The sequence below is a fragment of the Paramisgurnus dabryanus genome, chromosome 23, assembly GCF_030506205.2.
Source record: "Paramisgurnus dabryanus chromosome 23, PD_genome_1.1, whole genome shotgun sequence".
NCBI classification, from domain to species: domain Eukaryota; kingdom Metazoa; phylum Chordata; class Actinopteri; order Cypriniformes; family Cobitidae; genus Paramisgurnus; species Paramisgurnus dabryanus.
Genome location: NC_133359.1, coordinates 11,917,052 through 11,935,894, shown reverse-complemented (window position 1 = coordinate 11,935,894; position 18,843 = coordinate 11,917,052). Strand labels below are relative to the sequence as shown.

The window sequence follows — 18,843 nt, the reverse complement described above, 5'->3', positions numbered from 1 at the left end:
TTGACCAATCAGCGCCAATACGGCTCAAACCCGTCGACCAATCATATCTTCGGATTTGTGTCATGTCTCGGCATGTTCACGTATCCTGTGTGCTCGCTGCTGCTACTGCTCACCGGGTCCACGTGTTGGCAAAGGTTTGTACTATTGTATGAAATTATTATAATATTACGATGATTTAAATGTTTTGTTTAGCATATTTTGTCAGAATGTTTTCTAATGTAATTATTTACAGTATTTATATTCCATGCGAAAAAATCGGTGGCAAGAAAATTTAAGTGCTAACGTTAGTCTCGTGGCCTTTGTGGTTAGCAAGTGCTTTGTCGCTTTATTGAATGATCATATTGCAACTATTATCTATAGATTCTATCTATTTGCCATATTTAATCTTGTTTGTTGACGTATTGTGAATTATCAAGTCAAAATCGATCTTGTAAGCTTATCCGCTAACTTGAAAGCCTGAAAGACACGTGTCACGTTTTTCTTTTCGTAAAAAAGACTAGTATTTTAATGTTTTACGACTTGATTTCGCCATATCTTATATATGTTGGTGTTGACAAAAGTATTCTCTGTATTGACAGATGTAAATTCACGAAGTGTCATGTCAGCTTTACCCTGGAGACACCTCGTTTTTAGCCCTGGTGGTGAGGATCAGAATATTTCGGAAAGGACCAACACAAAAACAACCATGATTTCCCAGCAAGCAAATGGACGTAAGCGGAGGAAAAAGAGCAAAAGGAAAGATCATGCCGTGGAAACTCATGAAACGAAGTGTGATCAAAGAGCGAAAAAAAGAAAATTAAACGATATTCTGGAAAATAAAGATCAATGTGTTAGACCTAGTGATGTTTTGAACTCTTTATTAGAACAGGGAAATGATTTACAAATCAAAAGACCCAGAAATAACCCACATAGGACTGAAGAAGCGAAGTCTGCACTATTTCTCAATGACAGCTGGGAGGTTGACAGTGGCTTTTCATCAGGGATCAGTCCATCCACCAGTGGAAGGAGTTCACCATGTGTGGGAATCGATCATTTAAATATTATAGCCATGGACTGTGAAATGGTGGGCACCGGGCCTGGTGGCAAGTGTAGTGAGGTGGCACGCTGCAGTATTGTAGATTATTATGGTCGTGTTGTTTATGACAAATATATTTTGCCTCAGCATCCAGTCACAAATTATCGCACGAGATGGAGTGGCATAAGGAAACATCATTTAGCGCAAGCATTACCTTTTGAGGATGCTCGTAATGAGGTAAGATTGCTTTAGGGCATGTATTTGCATGTTTGTTTTAATGTAAAAATATTACTAAGTGACTTGTTATTTCCATCAGATCCTTGACATCATAAAAGGCAAGATTACTATTGGTCATTCCCTGTATAATGACCTTAAGGTTTTGGACATCTCCATCCCTACACACATGGTTAGAGACACCTGCTCCTGCAGTCTGCTAAATGAGTTGTTTGATGCCTGTGATGGGTGCAACATCTCTTTGAAGAAACTGACTAAGAAGCTACTTAGTAGGACCATACAGGTAAGACTTTCAATCTCATTATATCATCTTGCGTATCTGATTTGATATTTCTGTTCTGTTTCATAGGGACAGAATAAGTTTGATGTTTAAAGGCTTTTGCCACTTAACGGTTATTTGTTTATCAGGTTGGCAGAATGGGCCACTGCTCCATAGAGGATGCTCGTGCTACATTGGACTTGTACAAACTGGTGGAGGACCAGTGGGAAAAAGACTTGTCCCAAGATTCAATAGACCATACCTCAAACCCCAACGACTCCCTGGAACACTACATGCAGGACCAGTATTGGCCGGAATCTGTGATGGATTGCAGTATATAACATAAGCCCCAGATTTAGGGCTGTGAATTGTATTTCATTTCGTATGTTATTTAAACATTATTTAATATATTTTACACACCAGACTTGACATGTTAACATTCATTACTGCCAGATTACTGTGGAAACACAGTGAAACTCAGGTTGGACAACAAAATATTGCACATGAAACTATTTAAAGAGCGTGTGATTATGGTAATCATATGGATACTTTTTAACTTTGTAAAAGTTAATGTTCATTTAGGATTTTGAGAGCATAAACTTTTAAATAGTTCTGTTAGTTTGAACTTATTCAAGTGTTTACAAACAACTCAAGTGTTTATTTTAAGGAATAACTTAAACAAAATTGTATGTTTGTAAGGTTACTTTTGTCAAGATGTAATGTTAAATAATGTTAAATTGCTGCTGCTTACAAGTTGTGGATAGCACTTACCCACTCCCATAATGTTACACTTACAGCCATGAAAGGGATTTTTGTGGTGTTTGGCTATAAAAGTCTCAATAAAATATTATGAATACAAAAGGATTCATCATTGACCACTCACTATAGTTCGTAACAGCATTTCTGTAAGATCCTATAATAACTATGCTGTCATGTTATGCTGTAATTGTTAACTGGATCTCTGGTTTAAAGGAAAATCATAGGACAGGACTTGTTGAAACAATGGCCAGAATTGAGAATAAATAGTATTCTAAACCAAGATGTGATGCTTTATTTTATATGTTATTTGTTGCATGTGAGAGTATCTTTTAAATGCTGATTTACACATTCTGCATCTGGCTAAACATGTTGACCCAAGCTCTTCCTTATGAACCATTAAAACCAAAAGTTAAAGGGATAGTTCAACCAAAAATGAAAATTCTGTCACCAGTTACTCACTTTTATGTTGAAACAAATCTGTATAAATGTCCTTGTTCTGATGACCACAAAGGAAGATATTTTGAGCCCCATTCACTTTTATAGTGGGAAAAATAATACTGTGGAAGTGAATGGGGCTCATGAATGGTTAATGAACATTCCTCAAAATATCTTTGTGTTTATCAAAACAAAGATATTTATAGATGTTTGTAACAACATGAGGGTGAGAAAATAATGACAGAATTTTTCATTTTTGGGTAAACTATCCCTTTAATAATTTTTTAAAAATTCATAGCCATCTAGTCCTTTTAACAGTTAATCATACTTGTCGATCGACAAGCAGTATTGTGTAAGTATACTTTTATACAAGAGTTCAAATATAAACTAAATGCTGAGCGGCTCTGTTAGCACAGAGACGGGCATTGTGCTGCAATTTCACTGCTTCGGTAACACTGACATAAAAAACCTAAATCCTGCTTTAAGGGATTATGGCAACCCACTGGTCATTGCAGGAATGTGTTGATGATGTAAGAAGTTACAGCAAAGATAGATGACTAGCATTGTTAACAACCAGATGCAAACCAGTGGATGTCCATAATAACTAAGACCTTCATACAGTTTTTGTTTTTTAAAAGAGTTTTGCATCATGCATTAGACAATTTCCATTTTTTCCCAATTTTTGAGTTTTAATTCATGCTATAAATTATACTGAAGTGTTTCGCACCTTATAGGATTATACAACAAATATTGTCTGTGTGCGTCTAATAAAAATGTCCGAATGCATGTCGTTGCATGTGAGAAATTATAGTTATTTTCATTGGTGCTCAATTTGATGCTCTTAACATTTAATTATTCAGATTGAGGGGTGAAGGAAGGTTCCCATTGACCAGATTAAAAGAGCAACTTCTGTATGAGGATGATGATGTCATTGGTTGCAAGCTATTCTTCTCTTCCAACATTTTCCCAGTACTTTTGCTGATTAACATAAAATCTGCTCTGCATAATACCACATGACGGTGTTAATCCATCAGCAGTCACACTACAAATGACTGAAGGCTGCTGTTTTTCTCCTCACTCATTTTTAGGGACTCTTAACCATACCACATTGTGCCAGGTGAGTGTAAATGTCGTCCTTTCCTGGAGCATCATTTAGGTGAAATTCACTTGGTTGTGTAAGGTAGTTATAGTTATATACATTTATTCATAATGTTGATTTTTTTATAATTCATTATGATACATAATCGTAGTTATTTGAAAGTTTTGTTTTTAATGAATCTAGATGAGTTAAAATTACTTTTTTTCATAAACAAGCAGAAGATGATTTTCATTTTTAAGTTAAACTTTTTAGGGTTGTCAAAAGATTAGTCGCGATTAAAAGCATACAAAATAAAAGTTTGTTTGCACTTAATATATTATGTATTGCGTGTAATTTTCATCTATCTATATATAAATAAAAACACACATGCATGTATATTTTTAAGTAAAATGTTGTTTATGTATATTTATTTTTTATTTATATAAAATATATTAAAATCTAAATAAATATTTATATACATGTAAATGTGCATACATATATATTATGCAAAAACTAACTTTTATTTTGTATGCAAAAATTCAATGTTAATTCTGGCAAAATATTTAAAAATCTAATGCTTTTGTACCCAATTCCTAGTATAGCCATAGGTTACCATAACAGAGGTTTTTTTATTTCAGACACTTATTTTTGTTTAAGTGGATACTCTCTTTGTGGTAAATAAATATCTTTCTTTCATCAGAACAGTCCACTGAGTCTTGGAAGCAATGGCTGTTGTTGTAAGTAAATTTTTTATGTAAAATGTCTGTTTTTATAAAATGCAAATTAAACCAAATTTAGATGTGAAGAGCTCAGATGCAATGCTGCTTAACGCCACCTCCGTTAAAAATATAATGATGATATTGGCCAAATGCTCTTGGCATGTATTATATGTTTATCAAATACTTTAGCTTCAAATCCACTTACTGTAATCCCAGCCTCGGGCCATTCAGAAAATAAACACTTTGCAGGCAGAATCCATTAAATACAAGTTATTTACCTAGTTGAAGGTTTACTGAATTAGGATATTGACCAAATTTTTGAGCCTTTAACTTAAAACTATGAGTTAACTTAATATTTTTAAGTTGAATTAACAAAACATTTTTCGGTGACTTAGTTTTTGTAGTGTAGATGTTTGCATGTACTTTGAGGGTTTTGCAGCGAAAGACAAATTTGTTTGCCTTTTCAGTGCAATTAACGTTGAATGACTGGACCCAAACATAAGATCCTAGTATCCATCAACTAGTAGAACATGGTGCTGGCAACACCAAGGTCATTGGTTCGCATTCACAAAATCCACATAATGATAAAATGTATAGCCTGAATCCACTATACGTTGTTTTTAATAATAAATGCCAAATATTTTCATGTAGTTGTGCCAAAATACCATTCCCTAGTCGTTTGAAGTATGAAAAGACTTTTATGTCATACATCATGTGATGGCCTCCCTAAACCCAGGTTCCTTCAAAGCTCTACACATTTGTAGAATTGGTGAACACATGTTTTGAGAACAAGGCAGCTCTTAGTATTAGTAGCTTATCTTCAATCTCAGACTTTACGCAATTCATGTGAGGAAGCTTAGCATACAACCCACACTAGATTCTATTGATTCGAGCTACTAAAGTGTTTCGTTTCAAAATCAGGATTTGAATGTTTTCATGCTGATCCCACGTCAGTTTCATGTCAAAGACACTTTTCTCGTAATTGTTCACAGAGCGGAACATTCCGGATGGTGTCGGAGGAGGAACAGGCACTCAGAGCCAAACTGGAGCACCTCACGGTCAAAGATCACGGGCCGGTGTTTGGATCCTGTGCCAGGGTGCCCGACCACACAGTGCAAAAGGTAAGTCTTTATACAGTTTTAAAGTGGGAAAAAGACACAATTATACTTTAAACTGTATAAGCAATTACAGTACTGCTTATACTTTATGCATTTGGCAAACGCTATTATCCAAAGCAACTTACAATGCATTCAGTATTTTATATATCATTAGCATGTGAACAAACCCATGACCTTTGTGTTGCTTACTACCAACTGAGCTATAGGTGCACTGTTATTAACTTAAAAGAAATGACAGTATTGTCACTAAATCACTGCTTTATGAACACATGTTACAAGTAACATTTCGAATCTGATCATAATGTCTCCACAGGCTAAAGATGAACTCAACGAAACAAGCGAAAAGCGCACGTCAGCCGCCAAAGAGCTCCGAAATATCATAAAGGAGAAGGCCGACTCTGGAGACGATGTCGCTAAGGGTGTTCAGGACACCTTTGGGAACAAACCCGATGCTGTGCTGGTGAGATTCATCCGTGCCAGAAAATACGAAGTAAACAGGGCTTATGAGCTAATGAAGGGTAAGCGGGCGACATGGGCTGTTTGCATATGGCTTTTATTGTGTTAAATCTCAAGAAAATCTGAATGTTTAAACAGCCATTGTTATCGGTGTTCGTTCCCCAAGGTTATGTGCGCTTCAGGCAAAACTACCCTGAGCTGTTTGAAAACCTGACCCCAGAGGCTGTGCGCAGTACCATTGAGGCCGGTTACCCAGGGATCCTTTCAAGACGAGACAAATACGGCCGTGTGGTGCTGCTCTTCAACATTGAGAACTGGGACTATGAGGAGATCACATTTGATGAGGTACATGTTGAAATGGCTTGTGGTTTTATAGATTGTTAGATTAAATGGTTAATATACGTTCCCCTAGCTGTCAATGGGACTGTGGCCTTTCCAAAAGTACTCATACTGGTACCAAAGAGAGCTTATTAGTATCTCAAAGGTACATATTTGTACCAAATATATTCATATGGTACACATTAGGACCTGTTGCACAAAAGGTTCTTCAAAAAAGGTATTACAGACTATTTAAGAAATGGTTAACCTTTAAAATGGTCTTTGGGAAACCATAATGGTTCTCTTATGGCATACCTTTATTTTTAAAGTGTTCATAAAGAATACTTTATACTTTGTCTCTTAATAATGTGGTTACCTCAGATCCTCAGAGCTTATTGTGTGATCCTGGAGAAGCTTCTGGAAAACGAAGAGACTCAGATTAATGGATTTTGCATAATTGAGAACTTTAAGGGCTTCACCATGCAACAGGCATCTGGGATCAAGCCCATGGAGCTGAAGAAAATGGTGGACATGCTGCAGGTAAAGAAAGTTGACTTTTATTTTGTAGAAGAATAGCTCTTTTTATTGTTTATCTTTTTGTTGTCCACAGGACTCTTTCCCTGCCCGTTTCAAAGCGGTGCACTTCATTCATCAGCCCTGGTATTTCACCACCACTTACAATGTGGTCAAACCACTGATGAAGAGCAAACTGCTGGAACGGGTGAGTTGTGTTGACTGCAATTGACGATGTTGGTCACCCCTGGCTTAACCATGAGCACAACATTAACTAAAAAAATCTGACTTCTTATGTCCGAAGGTGTTTGTCCACGGAGATGAGCTGGAGAACTATTTCAAGGAGTTTGATGCGGATATCCTGCCTTCAGAGTTTGATGGGAAGGGCTCCAAATATGACGGCAAGGCCACAGCAGCAAAACTGTTTGATTAATTTTGCTGTCCGTCAACTTAGAAAAACATCTGCCTGTCATTTTAGTTATGTATTACTGCAGAATAATGGAATGCGGTTGTGTGTTTTTTAAATTGAACAGAGCACTTTCCATGCCAAACCTCATTGAACAAATGCCCAGATGTAAGAGGAATGCAGATTTAGGAGCATATGATCTCTGTTATATTATAGTGCTGTTTGGCGAAACTTGGGCAGGACCCTGATTTTAGATTGATCCCAAAATATTGAAATCCCTTTGGAGCCAGACATTTCTGTTATTTCTCTCAATAAAGGGGGCAATGTGCAACTTTAAGAATGAACTCTTAACAGAAATGAAATATTATACACAACTATACCATCAGTGGTGTACAAAGACCTTATATAATGAACTGTTGTGATTTAATAATAACCTTAGAATGAGCCGTTTTTATCTACATACAGCGAGGTCCCCTTACATGGAAGTCGCTATTTTGCAACGCCGTGTTTCTACATTAGCCCTAAACCAGGGGTGAGGAACCCTGGGTCCTGAAGGGTCCCTGTCCTGCAGAGTTTAGTGCCAACCCTAATTAAACACAACTGAAAAATCTAATCAAAATCTTCAGGATTATCTGGAAATTAAATGCAGGTGTGTTTGAATAGGGTTGGAACTAAAATCTGTAGAGCAGTGGCCCTCCAGGACCTAGGGTTCCCCACCCCTGCCCTAAACAGACAAACTGCTCTATATTGCACGATATTGTCTCAGACGATGACACGTTCATCCTGTGGTGGCTACTGTAGCTTCACTATGCGCTTCGAAAGGGGTGAGCGGTAGACTGAGCAGTTGCAATTCACAGTTTCACCACTAAAATCCATATAGTGGACCTTTAAATGTCAATTTAATGAGAGAAAATGCAGTTAAAAAAAGAACTAAAGTTAAAGTGAGTAAAACGGTTTTGACTTTTTATTAAAGAAAATAACACATTTCTAAAGTACACACTTTATTAATATTACATTATCATATATTCTTAAAATTAAAAATAATTAGGCGTGGGAAAATGGCTCTACAGCGCCACCTACAAATTTTCAACGAAGCAGCCCCCGGACTGTGTTTGATGTACAATTACGAAATTCCGTACACTTCTGTATCATGACAAGACCTACAAAAAAGTCTCTTAGAGCAAAGCCGTAAACCAAACAGGAAGTCAGCTATTCTGTTTTTTTGTGTGATTTGGGCGCAGTTTTTGTCATTTTCAGGCGTCATACTTTAACAAACTCCTCCTACAGTTTTCGTTGGATCATCTTCATATTTGGTGAGTGTCATCTTAAGGCTTGCTAAATCGCGAAGGATTTGACTCTACGTAAAAATTTGTGTCAGTTCTGGCCCGACAAAGTTTGATGTTTTCCCATGAAACAGGAAGTTGCTGGAACTCAGGAATACTATCCGATTATGTCCGATCTATCCCAAATTTCACTTGATTGCTTAGAGTCCTGACCTGAAAACACCTACATGTCAATAGTCACTTATGGTTATAGCCCCACCAGCTGGCAACAGGAAGTGACATGTTTACAATGATTATGCAATGTCAGATTTGTCCCAAACTTCACATGATTGCTAAGAGTCCTGGACTGAACAAATCTACATGTCAATAGTCACTTATGGTCATAGCATCACCGGCTGGCAACAGGAAGTGACATCTTTACAATGATGATTATGCAATGTCCGTTCTTTCCCTAACTTCACATGATTTATAAAAGTCCTGGACTTACAAACTGTGGGATATCTGAGGACTATAATATGGGACATAAAACTCTGAAATTATGTTTTTTTTTTGTAGGTTTCAAGGCATTCCCAAACTATTTAACAAACAAAAATATACAAAATGGTTTTAAAGAGACCAGGAAGAAAAAATATTTTTAGCATCTGCAGGTCACAAGATGTGTGCTTTTAAAAGAAGGCCGTTGGGGGGAGACATTGTCAAACAAAGAAATGCTTCCGGTTTGAGCTCTCATCTACAACAGATCGTTTATTAAAGGGATAGTTCGGCCAAAAATGATATTAAACCCATGATTTACTCACCCCCAAGCTGTCCGAGTTGCATATGTCCATCGTTTTTCAGAAAAAAACATTTTCGGATATTTTAGAAAATGTTTTAGATCTTTCAGTTGATTAAATGTAATGTTACGGGGTCCACCCATAGTCCACGACCTTCAAGTCCAAAAAAAGTGTGTTCATCCTTCACAAATTAAATCCAAACGGCTCCAGGATGATAAACAAAGGTCTTCTGAGGGTAATCCACGCAGTGTTGTTCTAGAAATATCCATATTTAAAACTTTAACGAAAATAAATACCTTCCGGTAGCGCCGCCATCTTAGTCGCGTCCGTATTCAGGATGAGAGCTTACGCAGCCTACGGAGGCTACTCTGCTGCTGCTCTGTGCCCCCGCCCTCCGAATTTTTCATACGTCACTAAGAAAAGTGCGTACACTACGCTAATACTCTCTCCTGAATACAGAGGAGTCTAAGATGCCGGCGCTACCGGAAGGTATTTATTTTCGTTAATAAAGTTTTAAATATGGATATTTCTACAACAACACCGCACGGATTACCCTCAGAAGACCTTTGTTTATCATCCTGGAGCCGTTTGGATTTAATTTGTGAAGGATGAACACACTTTTTTTGGACTTGAAGGTCGTGGACTATGGGTGGACCCCGTAACATTACATTTAATCAACTGAAAGATCTAAAACATTTTCTAAAATATCCGAAAATGTGTTTGTCTGAAAAACGATGGACATATGCAACTCGGACAGCTTGGGGGTGAGTAAATCATTGGTTTAATATCATTTTTGGCCGAACTATCCCTTAAAGAGCACCTATTGTCCGATTCACAATTTTACATTTCCTTTGGTGTGTTATAGTACAGGTTAATGATATGCAAAAGGTACATACCCCAAAGTAAACGATGACGCGAGTTATCGTCTCCAACGTAAATCTCTTTTCTTGAACTACAACAAACACACGGATTGTAGGCAACAGTTTACTTCCTGGGATTGGTGATGTAGTAAAGACCGACATTTTCATAATTCCTCCCACTTTGGACTCACAGCCTGTAAGTTAACTCCTGTTAGCAACGTCAAAAGGTATTCAGGCCAATCTCAACGTACAAATTAGCTGGCCAATCAGGGACACAGGGCTTTTCAAATCGGTGCATTTCAGGAAGATAGTGAAAATTGGAGCTACAAAAATGTATGGTATGTGGAAAAGAATGTGATTTTTTAACCATAAACCACAAACACACATTGTATTATACCAAATACACAAAATAACATTTTTAACAATGAAATAGGTGCACTTTAAATACATTAACTTGAAAATATTTGTACAACTAAGTGAAAATAAAGTGATAATTTTTTATTTATAAAAGTTGTATATTTAAGTACATTCAACATAAGGCAACCATTAGGCAAACGTCTTTTTTGTCAAACATTACCATAATTAACAATTTCCAAACAAACTTATTTTGAAGGTCATTAAAGGCTGATCTGATGTTTTAAAACAATAAGACAGAAAACCTTTATATGACATACATTTGAATTTACAGCCAGTTTTTTTACACAACTTTACCCATCAGCACTTTTACATTTTTAAAGTTTGATCTTGCAATATATTAGTTCACAAATTATTCCTATGACCTTCTTAAACATACCACACATCCCACTGTGTAGCAACAACACGACTGAAATACCGATGGCCAACTTAACCTGTAATCTGTGCGGTTTATCGTGTTTTTTCTTTCCAATGTCCTCCTTAAAGGTCAGAGCAAAAACGCTGGTGATTCAGACCTTTAGTATCCATCATTTAAACATCCAACCCAACTTCAAAAGAAACGTGAACACCACTGTGAGTGTTGCATAGTGTGATATGATGCCTAGTGGCACTGTGGTCTGTGCTTCTCCCACTGACAGATAGCATTGGAGAAACTGACTATGACTTTGTCCAACCAGGAAAGCGGTTGTGGAAAAAGAACGGCACCCTCGAAGAAGCCAAGATGGCCGCCGTGAAGCGTCAGTGCAAAAATAACATTTGGCTTCTTTTCTGTTAGTAAAAAGTAAAGATATAAGTTAGAAACACACCAAAGGTCTACCACAAAAATATTAACAACAAACATTCTCCATCTTTGGTCATAAAAAAGCTCAGGTATTTGAAGACTGAAGGGTTTCAGAAAGGAACAAAATAATCTTTATTTAGACATGCATTCAAAAGACCAAAAATGACGCACAAAGTAATTTGTGAAGGAGCAGAAAGTTCAATTTGAATGTCTTTAAATATGCATACACTACAAAAGCTCAAAAGAGCTCAAAGAGAAGGAGCTGAAGGTCAGGTAAACCATACAGTATTTCCTTTGTGTAAGGGAGTTTGACTTGTTAATAGCGACTCAATGTTGGATCATTCACCTAAGGCTGAAGAAAGGATTTTACGGTTGTAATCTGATAAATAATCTTAGGGGAAGGATCAGATGGCCCTAAAAAATTCAGCACCGGTGTCAGATTGGGGATCTTAGACACACGGAGGATCTGAGAGTCTTAATGGCTTTTAAAAGCACTATTAGGCTGTGCATGTCAAAGGCATTTGAACTTGGTCTTCATACACAAGTTTTAGGCAAGGTTGAAGTAAAACATAAAAGGATTTTATTACTAGACCACCTTATCTGTAAAAACAATGTGTTAGGCTCCTATTAAGAGATGCCAAAAATAGCTGGGCCTACAAAACATATTCCATTGACAATTATTTAAAAAAAAATTAAACTTATATAACTTAATGCACTTACAAAAAAAATTAAATAAATAAATAAAATAGAGTAAATACCTGCTAGTGTGCGAGGTATCGTCAACAAGGACTGATGGACCAAAGGATCATCTGAGGAGTTCACCAAGAGAAGAGGAATGTTGATCTGACATAAGAAATAAAGATCATAGATTTTAAGGAAACACTGAAATGCACAACATATGATTAACTAGTGTGTAAAGTGCATGCAAGCATAAATATAAATAGCATGTTAATATACAAAAACATTGTAGTATAGGTTGTTTTTTATAACGTTCATGGTTTTTAAAGCCGTGTAAAAATCAAATGCAACAAAAAACAAGAACTTACACAAAATGACAAGAAAACCAAAAGCAGATATGAAGTATCAGAAGTCCAGCATTTCAACAATAACAACTTACATTGTGAATATAATGCACACAGCTCTCCTTCTCATAATAGTCCTTTAGTGAGTCGTGTCCATGAAACTTCCTAACACATTCAAGAAACACAGACAGTTATGTAGAAAAATCACTATAGGCATACAAACCGCCATTTTATTCTAGATAACCTATTGATCTGAATGAACTATTGAAAGCAGGTACCTCATAATGTTGTCATCAATCTGCATGAGTGAAGTGGCTGTGTATAGGCGACTGAGGTCGGCTAACTCCATCTTGCTATAGCTTGTACCAAATAAACTTCTCCTACAGGACAGATTTACTTGATTCAGTTTTAATATTTAGTTTTTCATAGACCATTTTAGATGGTCTTGGTCACAAAACGCCTTCAGACGCACATAATATATAAGCTAATGATACTGGATACTGCACTTTAAAAATGGCTGGGTATTTTTAACCTATACTGGGTAAATGTTGGACAACACACATGCAGAGTAAAAAAGTACCCAATATTGGTTTGTTGTTATGCAACCATGCATATAACCACCCAGCAGTTGGGTCAATTTTAACTGCATGGGTTAAAAATAACCCAGGCATTTTGACCCTCACATCAGGGTGCCGTGACCCTGGTTTTGGTTCAAACCTTCCGACAAAGTTTGTAGATGTATTTTGAGTCCATTGACACTTTTATCACACATGGGACAATTAAATGCCCAAGATAAGTGTCAATTATACATTTTAGTGTTCATTATATACATTTGATCACAGAATCTCACAACTGACCAATCAGAATCCAGTATTCTACAAAGCTGTGTAATAAGTGACAATACTAACCTGTGGGACAGAATAATTTTCTTCATGTTGTCTGCCATAACAAAATTGTAGAGTCTTCTGCATTGGTCCCATTGTAGAAATGTCTCTTGAGCTCTAATGAAAAAATTTGACAGAAACAGGTAAGCGTCTTTGCAGCAAAATGTCAACCTATATCTCCTTTATCATTCATTTTACAGAGATAATAGACCAAAAATGTCATTCCAACCTGTATGAATTTCTTCTGCAGAACACAAAAATGATATTTTGAAGAATGCTGGCAACCCAACAACATTGGCACCTATTGATTTCTTATGTATGGACACAAAACCACTGATATATTTCTCAAAATATCTTCTTTTGTGTTTCACAGAAGTGTCATATTCAGCCTTTGAACGACATGTGGGTGAATAAATTATGACAATTTTAATTTGATAACACTTTACAACAAGGTTGCATTTGTTGAAGGGACAATAAGTAGGATTTACCCCATCTAGTGGTGAAATTGTATTTTGCATTCAAACGAACAGTGCTCTCTAGCGCCTCGCCTTTCCAAATGCGTGTTGCAACTACGGTAGCCGTTATGTAATCACTGATCTCCTTTGTCCGTTGCAGCTGGTTCACGTGTTCTGAATGAAAACGCGTTGTGGAAACGCGTTGGTAGGCTAGTGCTTTTTGTCCCTCTCTGCTATTATAGTTTATCAATACGGCGGAACGACATGGAAGCCTCCTTGGAGTTACACGTTCAATGTAAGTAAAGAGAAGAAATTCTAAGCTTACAAAGAAAAGTCAGGACATATTTATGAATAAAGACATTGATTTTGATTAATAAAACACTTAAAACCCTACTTACAGTCCCTTTAATATTAGTAAATGCATGAACTAACATTAATGCCAATACAATTGTTCATGTATGTTCACTGAGCATTAACTAATGTTAACAAATACATTTTTATAAAAAATATCCTTTCAATTGGGTTTCCCAACCTTAGAGCGCTATAACCCTGGCACACGCTGACACAGCACAGTACTCTCTCCTGATTGGTGGGATTCTCGCCCAGAAACTTGCAGGCGATGTTTCCTCCCAAACTGAAGCCCACCACGATTAGTTGGGTTTGCGTAAATGTACGTTTAATGTAGCCCACCATAGCAGAAAACTCCCAGGTACAACCTTTACATAAAAAAAATGTTCACAATAGACAAACATCAGATGCACGTCAATAAAACCACAAGGTTTCGGTGTGTATTTTACCACCTGAACACTCATTTCTGTACCCAATTTTAAAAAATTTTAAACATACAAACTCTATATTTAATGATGAAATAACTGCGACACCTTTAAAGCCAAGCACGCTTGTTTCACAACAAACACACATGGCTAACCGTAGGTGAACATCCTCGGGGATGTGAGCTCGATGTTTGGCAGCGCTCCGAGATGGTTAAGGACGGCGCACCTGTAGCCTTGTTTCTGGGAATAATCCACAAAGGTCCGTATATAATGCTTCTCGCTGTGGTTACCGATCCCAGGACAGATCACCATGGTGATGTCATCTGTAACAAGAGGGTAACGATTTCAGCAAGGGTAACGATGACACCTTTTTAGTGTCTCCAGAGGAATCATCTAAAATCACAAGCACCCTTCAGGCAAAATGCAGTGTGAATCCCAGCACAAAATAAAAATGAAAGGCATCACAAGAAAATTTCACATTTTAATGCAAAATCCCAGTTCACCTGCAGTGTTGTGGACACCCTGCGGCTCAAACAGGTCAAAGGTGGCAGTGGCCCCATCTTGCATGGGCAGGTACATACGAAGCCCGTAGGGTGTAGGGGACTTCACTCTTCCAATCTTTCCATAAAGAGCAGTCTGGAGATGTCCACTTTTCCCCCATAACAGCGGGGGAATGTACCTGCGTACATGTATGTATTGCATAATGTAAAATGATAAAGTGGAGCTCTATAGTACATTTGAAATTTTTAGAACTCCGTATAATACAGGCTCAAATGCTCAAATGACAGTACTTCATTGGATTTTGCCATGGAACTAAGAAGACTAACGAAGTTAAAACTACTGCTCATGTGACAAACGTCATCAGGAAAAACTGACAAGCTTCAGCACTCACTCTTTGGTTAGAATTGGGCAAGATTTCAGTAGGTAGCGAATGAGAGGGGTATCTTGACAGGTGATGTCAGGGGCCGCCGTGGGGCTTTTCAAGTTGAGGCTCCGCACTATGACGTACAGCACTGTGGCCACAGCTGCCAGCTTCATGCCGTCAAACACCGCAGGCATGTCAGGAGTGGGGACATTTGCATCGACTTGGGCACTCATTGTCGACCAAACTGCTGTAAAATATTTGATTGAATTAGTTTACAGATGGCTGTGTCCCAATTCGAAGGCTGCTTAGAATGCGACCTCAGAATGCGTACTTCTTTATCTGCGCCGCTAAGAATAGAACGAATGGATCCTTCACAGCCGAGGCTATCCCGAGATTCATTGCGTGCCTGTAACAGCTGGATATTTTAAAATGAACATTCAAACCTTTGTTAAAGGACAAGTTCGGTATTTTAGACTTAAAGCCCTGTTTTCAGATTGTTTATGGTGAAATAGAATGGATTTGACTGAAATTTCGACATTTGCGGCTGTCCTGAGAATTTTCGCGTGTTTGTGTTTCAGCTCAGACCTCTACAATGGGTGTATAGGTGCACTGGAACAATCCTTCCTAAAATGCATTAAACTTTCGTTTATAAAGACGTGAAACTCACCGAGTGGTCAGGGGTGTTTCCTGATATGCTCACACAAAAATCGCTGCAAAAGATGCTTTCCAACAGCTGTTTTAGCATTCGTTGTTAACTTGTGGACCTATTTTCCCAAACGCCTCACACCCGTACATTCTTCCGCTGAGAGCTTGAATAATAAACACTCCAGCTCAGGTGGTGGCGCTAATCCGCCTTTGCCAATTGCAAGAATAGAAACAAAGTTCCCGGCGCGGAGTAATACCGTACCTCACAGCACAACTAATACATGTCAATGGAGTTGGTAAAAACTACGTTAAAACCTGTTGGAATGCGTCTTTTGGAGCGATTTTTGTGTGAGCATACCAGTGAACACCCCTGACCACTCGGTGATTTTCACGTCTTTGTAAACAAAAGTTTAATGCATTTTAGGAAGGATTGTTCCAGTGCACCTATACACCCATTGTAGAGGTCTGAGCTGAAACACAAACACGCGAAAATTCTCAGGGCAGCCGAAAATGTCGAAATTTCAGTCAAAACCATTCTATTTCACCATAAACAATCTGAAAACAGGGCTTTAAGTCTAAAATACCGAACTTGTCCTTTAAAAAAAGTTTCACTGTTTTAGTACTATAAGTTATGGTTTGTATGTTGTGTATATTTCTAAGATCGATTCATTTGACATACTGTTGGTATAGTTTAATCTACATCAACGTGTCATATTTTCTAAAATTAAATTAATATTTTTCTGGTTCCATATTTAATTTAATAAATCAGAAATGTCTTTGCTGTGTCCCGCTGACAGGTGCGGTGGGTGCGTACAGCAGGTTACGAAATTCTGTATCTTCAGAAGGCCTGACGGTCTCATTTCAGTTCTCTTTGTGGACTTCGGAGGCTGCAACCTTCAAAGAATAAGTGCTCGCCTTTTGAGGTTGCGTATATGCTGCGTTTCCACCAGCCGTGATAGAGGCGGCAAGCGCGGGTGATTTACATGTTAAGTCAATGAAAAGACGAGATTAGTCATCCTGCGCCGCGTTAAACAATCAGGACCTTGCTGTAGTAGTGACGTGATTACAGGAAGCTAGCAGAGTCTTAGCAGAGTCGCAGAAGTCCCTCCCATGACGCAAATTTCTGCATGAATGACTAGAATTTCACACGCAGCTTTCACGCGCGAATAAAGCAAGTAAATTCAAATGTTCAAGTGTCCAACTACACGCAAATAGCGCGTTTTTGCCGCCTCTAACGCGGCTAGTGTAAACGCAGCATTAGAAGGTCTCAGCCTTCGAATTGGGACACAGATGTTGTTTCAGTTAAACGGAAACCACTACATCAAATAATGCTGCACATTCCAAGGCACTTCGTTGGGACTTTAATAGTTAGTAGTTTACTATTACCTAAAAGGTGGATAAAATAAGGGTTAAAGAAACAGTATGTAGGATTGTGTCCAAAACTGGTATTGCAATCACAAAACTTGTGGCTAAAACTAGTACTGCAATCGCACAGCTGGTGGCCAATACACAAAATGACAACATAAACATCAGTTGAGGGCTGCAACTCCACTTTTTAAATGACAATATCCTGGCCAGACCATTGTTGTCAGTGATATCAATATTTGAAATGAAAATGATTTCTTAATGTCTAGTGACATATCAGGGCCATTTTATGATTAATTGATATACATTTCTTACATACGGTTCCTTTAATGACTTTTTAACCCTAAACATTTAAATGGTAGTGTATATGCAATATGAAATTAATATGCAATGTCTCAAACTGTTTTTTTTTTTTTTTTTGAAAATTTTCCACCATATATGAATATATATTATATTCATTTATAAATATTTATAAAAAAAAAATACAAACTACATGTAAGTCAAAAGTAAACAGATAAATAAGCAGAATTCCAGAAATAGGACAAAGAAGAGTTAGTTGCACACAGAATACTAATAGATACATAACATACCTTGACTTAAAGATAAACGTGTTGGTTAACTTGGGTGCAGATCCCAAATATCAAGGTTTAGTCCTGCAAAACAACAACAACAAGTCTCTCCCATGACCTACTACTGTTTATCATGCAAGAGTTGGAGTAGGCAAACACGTCTTAGACACAAGAGTTCTACATCCAAACAACAATACAAGTTAAGTTTACTTTTCTTTCGGACATCCCCACTTCAGACACACTTATGTAATCGTCATGCTGCCTACAGGATTACAATGTATCCATTACCTGTATCTATTTAATCCATATCGTCACAACATGCGCAACAATATGCAGAAAGAAAAAAGTGCAAATCATGTAAAAAGCAGAGAGTCTTGTCTAAGTAGTCCAGTGACAATTGAGCGTCGGGTCTTTTGACATGTTCACCGTAGAAATCAACATCGCTGCCATACACCAACAGACAACAAACAGGCAACGTGCATCATCGTTGATTTTATACCTAGCAACTGGAGCGCGCTTGCAGGCTCGCGTCTTTATTCATGCCCTCTGATTGGAGCAGCATCAGAGTGACGTCAGAATTTAGGCGCTACAGTATTTATTTATGTATTAAAAATACAGTAGCTATTCTTATAGTAGAAATACTTTAGTGTTTACTATAGAACAAGTATATTTTTATATGTACTAGTATTTACAATATCATTCTGTAGTATTAACTATATACAGAACTGACAACCGTCGTAAATAGTTTGGTAAATTTAATCACTGAAATATCGTTGCACATTAAAATTACAATACAGTCCATCAAACTCTCATTCAGTAGACAATTAACAAAAGTGAAAAAAAG

The 18,843-nt window shown here is 37.4% G+C and overlaps 3 protein-coding genes across 3 annotated transcripts; 2 read left to right on the top strand and 1 right to left on the bottom strand.

Moving 5' to 3' along the window:
- The first annotated feature begins 49 nt into the window (after nucleotides 1-49).
- On the top strand, nucleotides 50-2,531 carry isg20 (interferon stimulated exonuclease gene). The gene is made up of 4 exons (XM_065291830.1): nucleotides 50-134; nucleotides 579-1,252; nucleotides 1,332-1,532; nucleotides 1,658-2,531. The coding sequence occupies exons 2-4, from the start codon at nucleotides 599-601 to the stop codon at nucleotides 1,847-1,849; spliced, it is 1,047 nt and encodes a 348-aa protein (XP_065147902.1). The 5' UTR covers nucleotides 50-134; nucleotides 579-598; the 3' UTR covers nucleotides 1,850-2,531.
- A 1,171-nt stretch (nucleotides 2,532-3,702) lies between these two features.
- Nucleotides 3,703-7,826, top strand: rlbp1b (retinaldehyde binding protein 1b). The gene is made up of 8 exons (XM_065292388.1): nucleotides 3,703-3,819; nucleotides 4,481-4,517; nucleotides 5,492-5,620; nucleotides 5,931-6,135; nucleotides 6,240-6,418; nucleotides 6,773-6,931; nucleotides 7,002-7,112; nucleotides 7,209-7,826. Exons 2-8 carry the CDS (start codon nucleotides 4,506-4,508, stop codon nucleotides 7,335-7,337), a joined length of 924 nt encoding a protein of 307 aa, XP_065148460.1. The 5' UTR covers nucleotides 3,703-3,819; nucleotides 4,481-4,505; the 3' UTR covers nucleotides 7,338-7,826.
- A 2,875-nt stretch (nucleotides 7,827-10,701) lies between these two features.
- On the bottom strand, nucleotides 10,702-18,487 carry abhd2b (abhydrolase domain containing 2, acylglycerol lipase b). Its single transcript, XM_065292389.2, has 11 exons — nucleotides 18,288-18,487; nucleotides 18,021-18,083; nucleotides 15,448-15,667; nucleotides 15,059-15,234; nucleotides 14,711-14,878; nucleotides 14,315-14,498; nucleotides 13,352-13,444; nucleotides 12,722-12,823; nucleotides 12,539-12,608; nucleotides 12,180-12,264; nucleotides 10,702-11,408 (listed from the first exon to the last, which is right to left on the bottom strand). The coding sequence occupies exons 3-11, from the start codon at nucleotides 15,651-15,653 to the stop codon at nucleotides 11,242-11,244; spliced, it is 1,251 nt and encodes a 416-aa protein (XP_065148461.1). The 5' UTR covers nucleotides 15,654-15,667; nucleotides 18,021-18,083; nucleotides 18,288-18,487; the 3' UTR covers nucleotides 10,702-11,241.
- Between the last annotated feature and the right edge of the window lie 356 nt (nucleotides 18,488-18,843).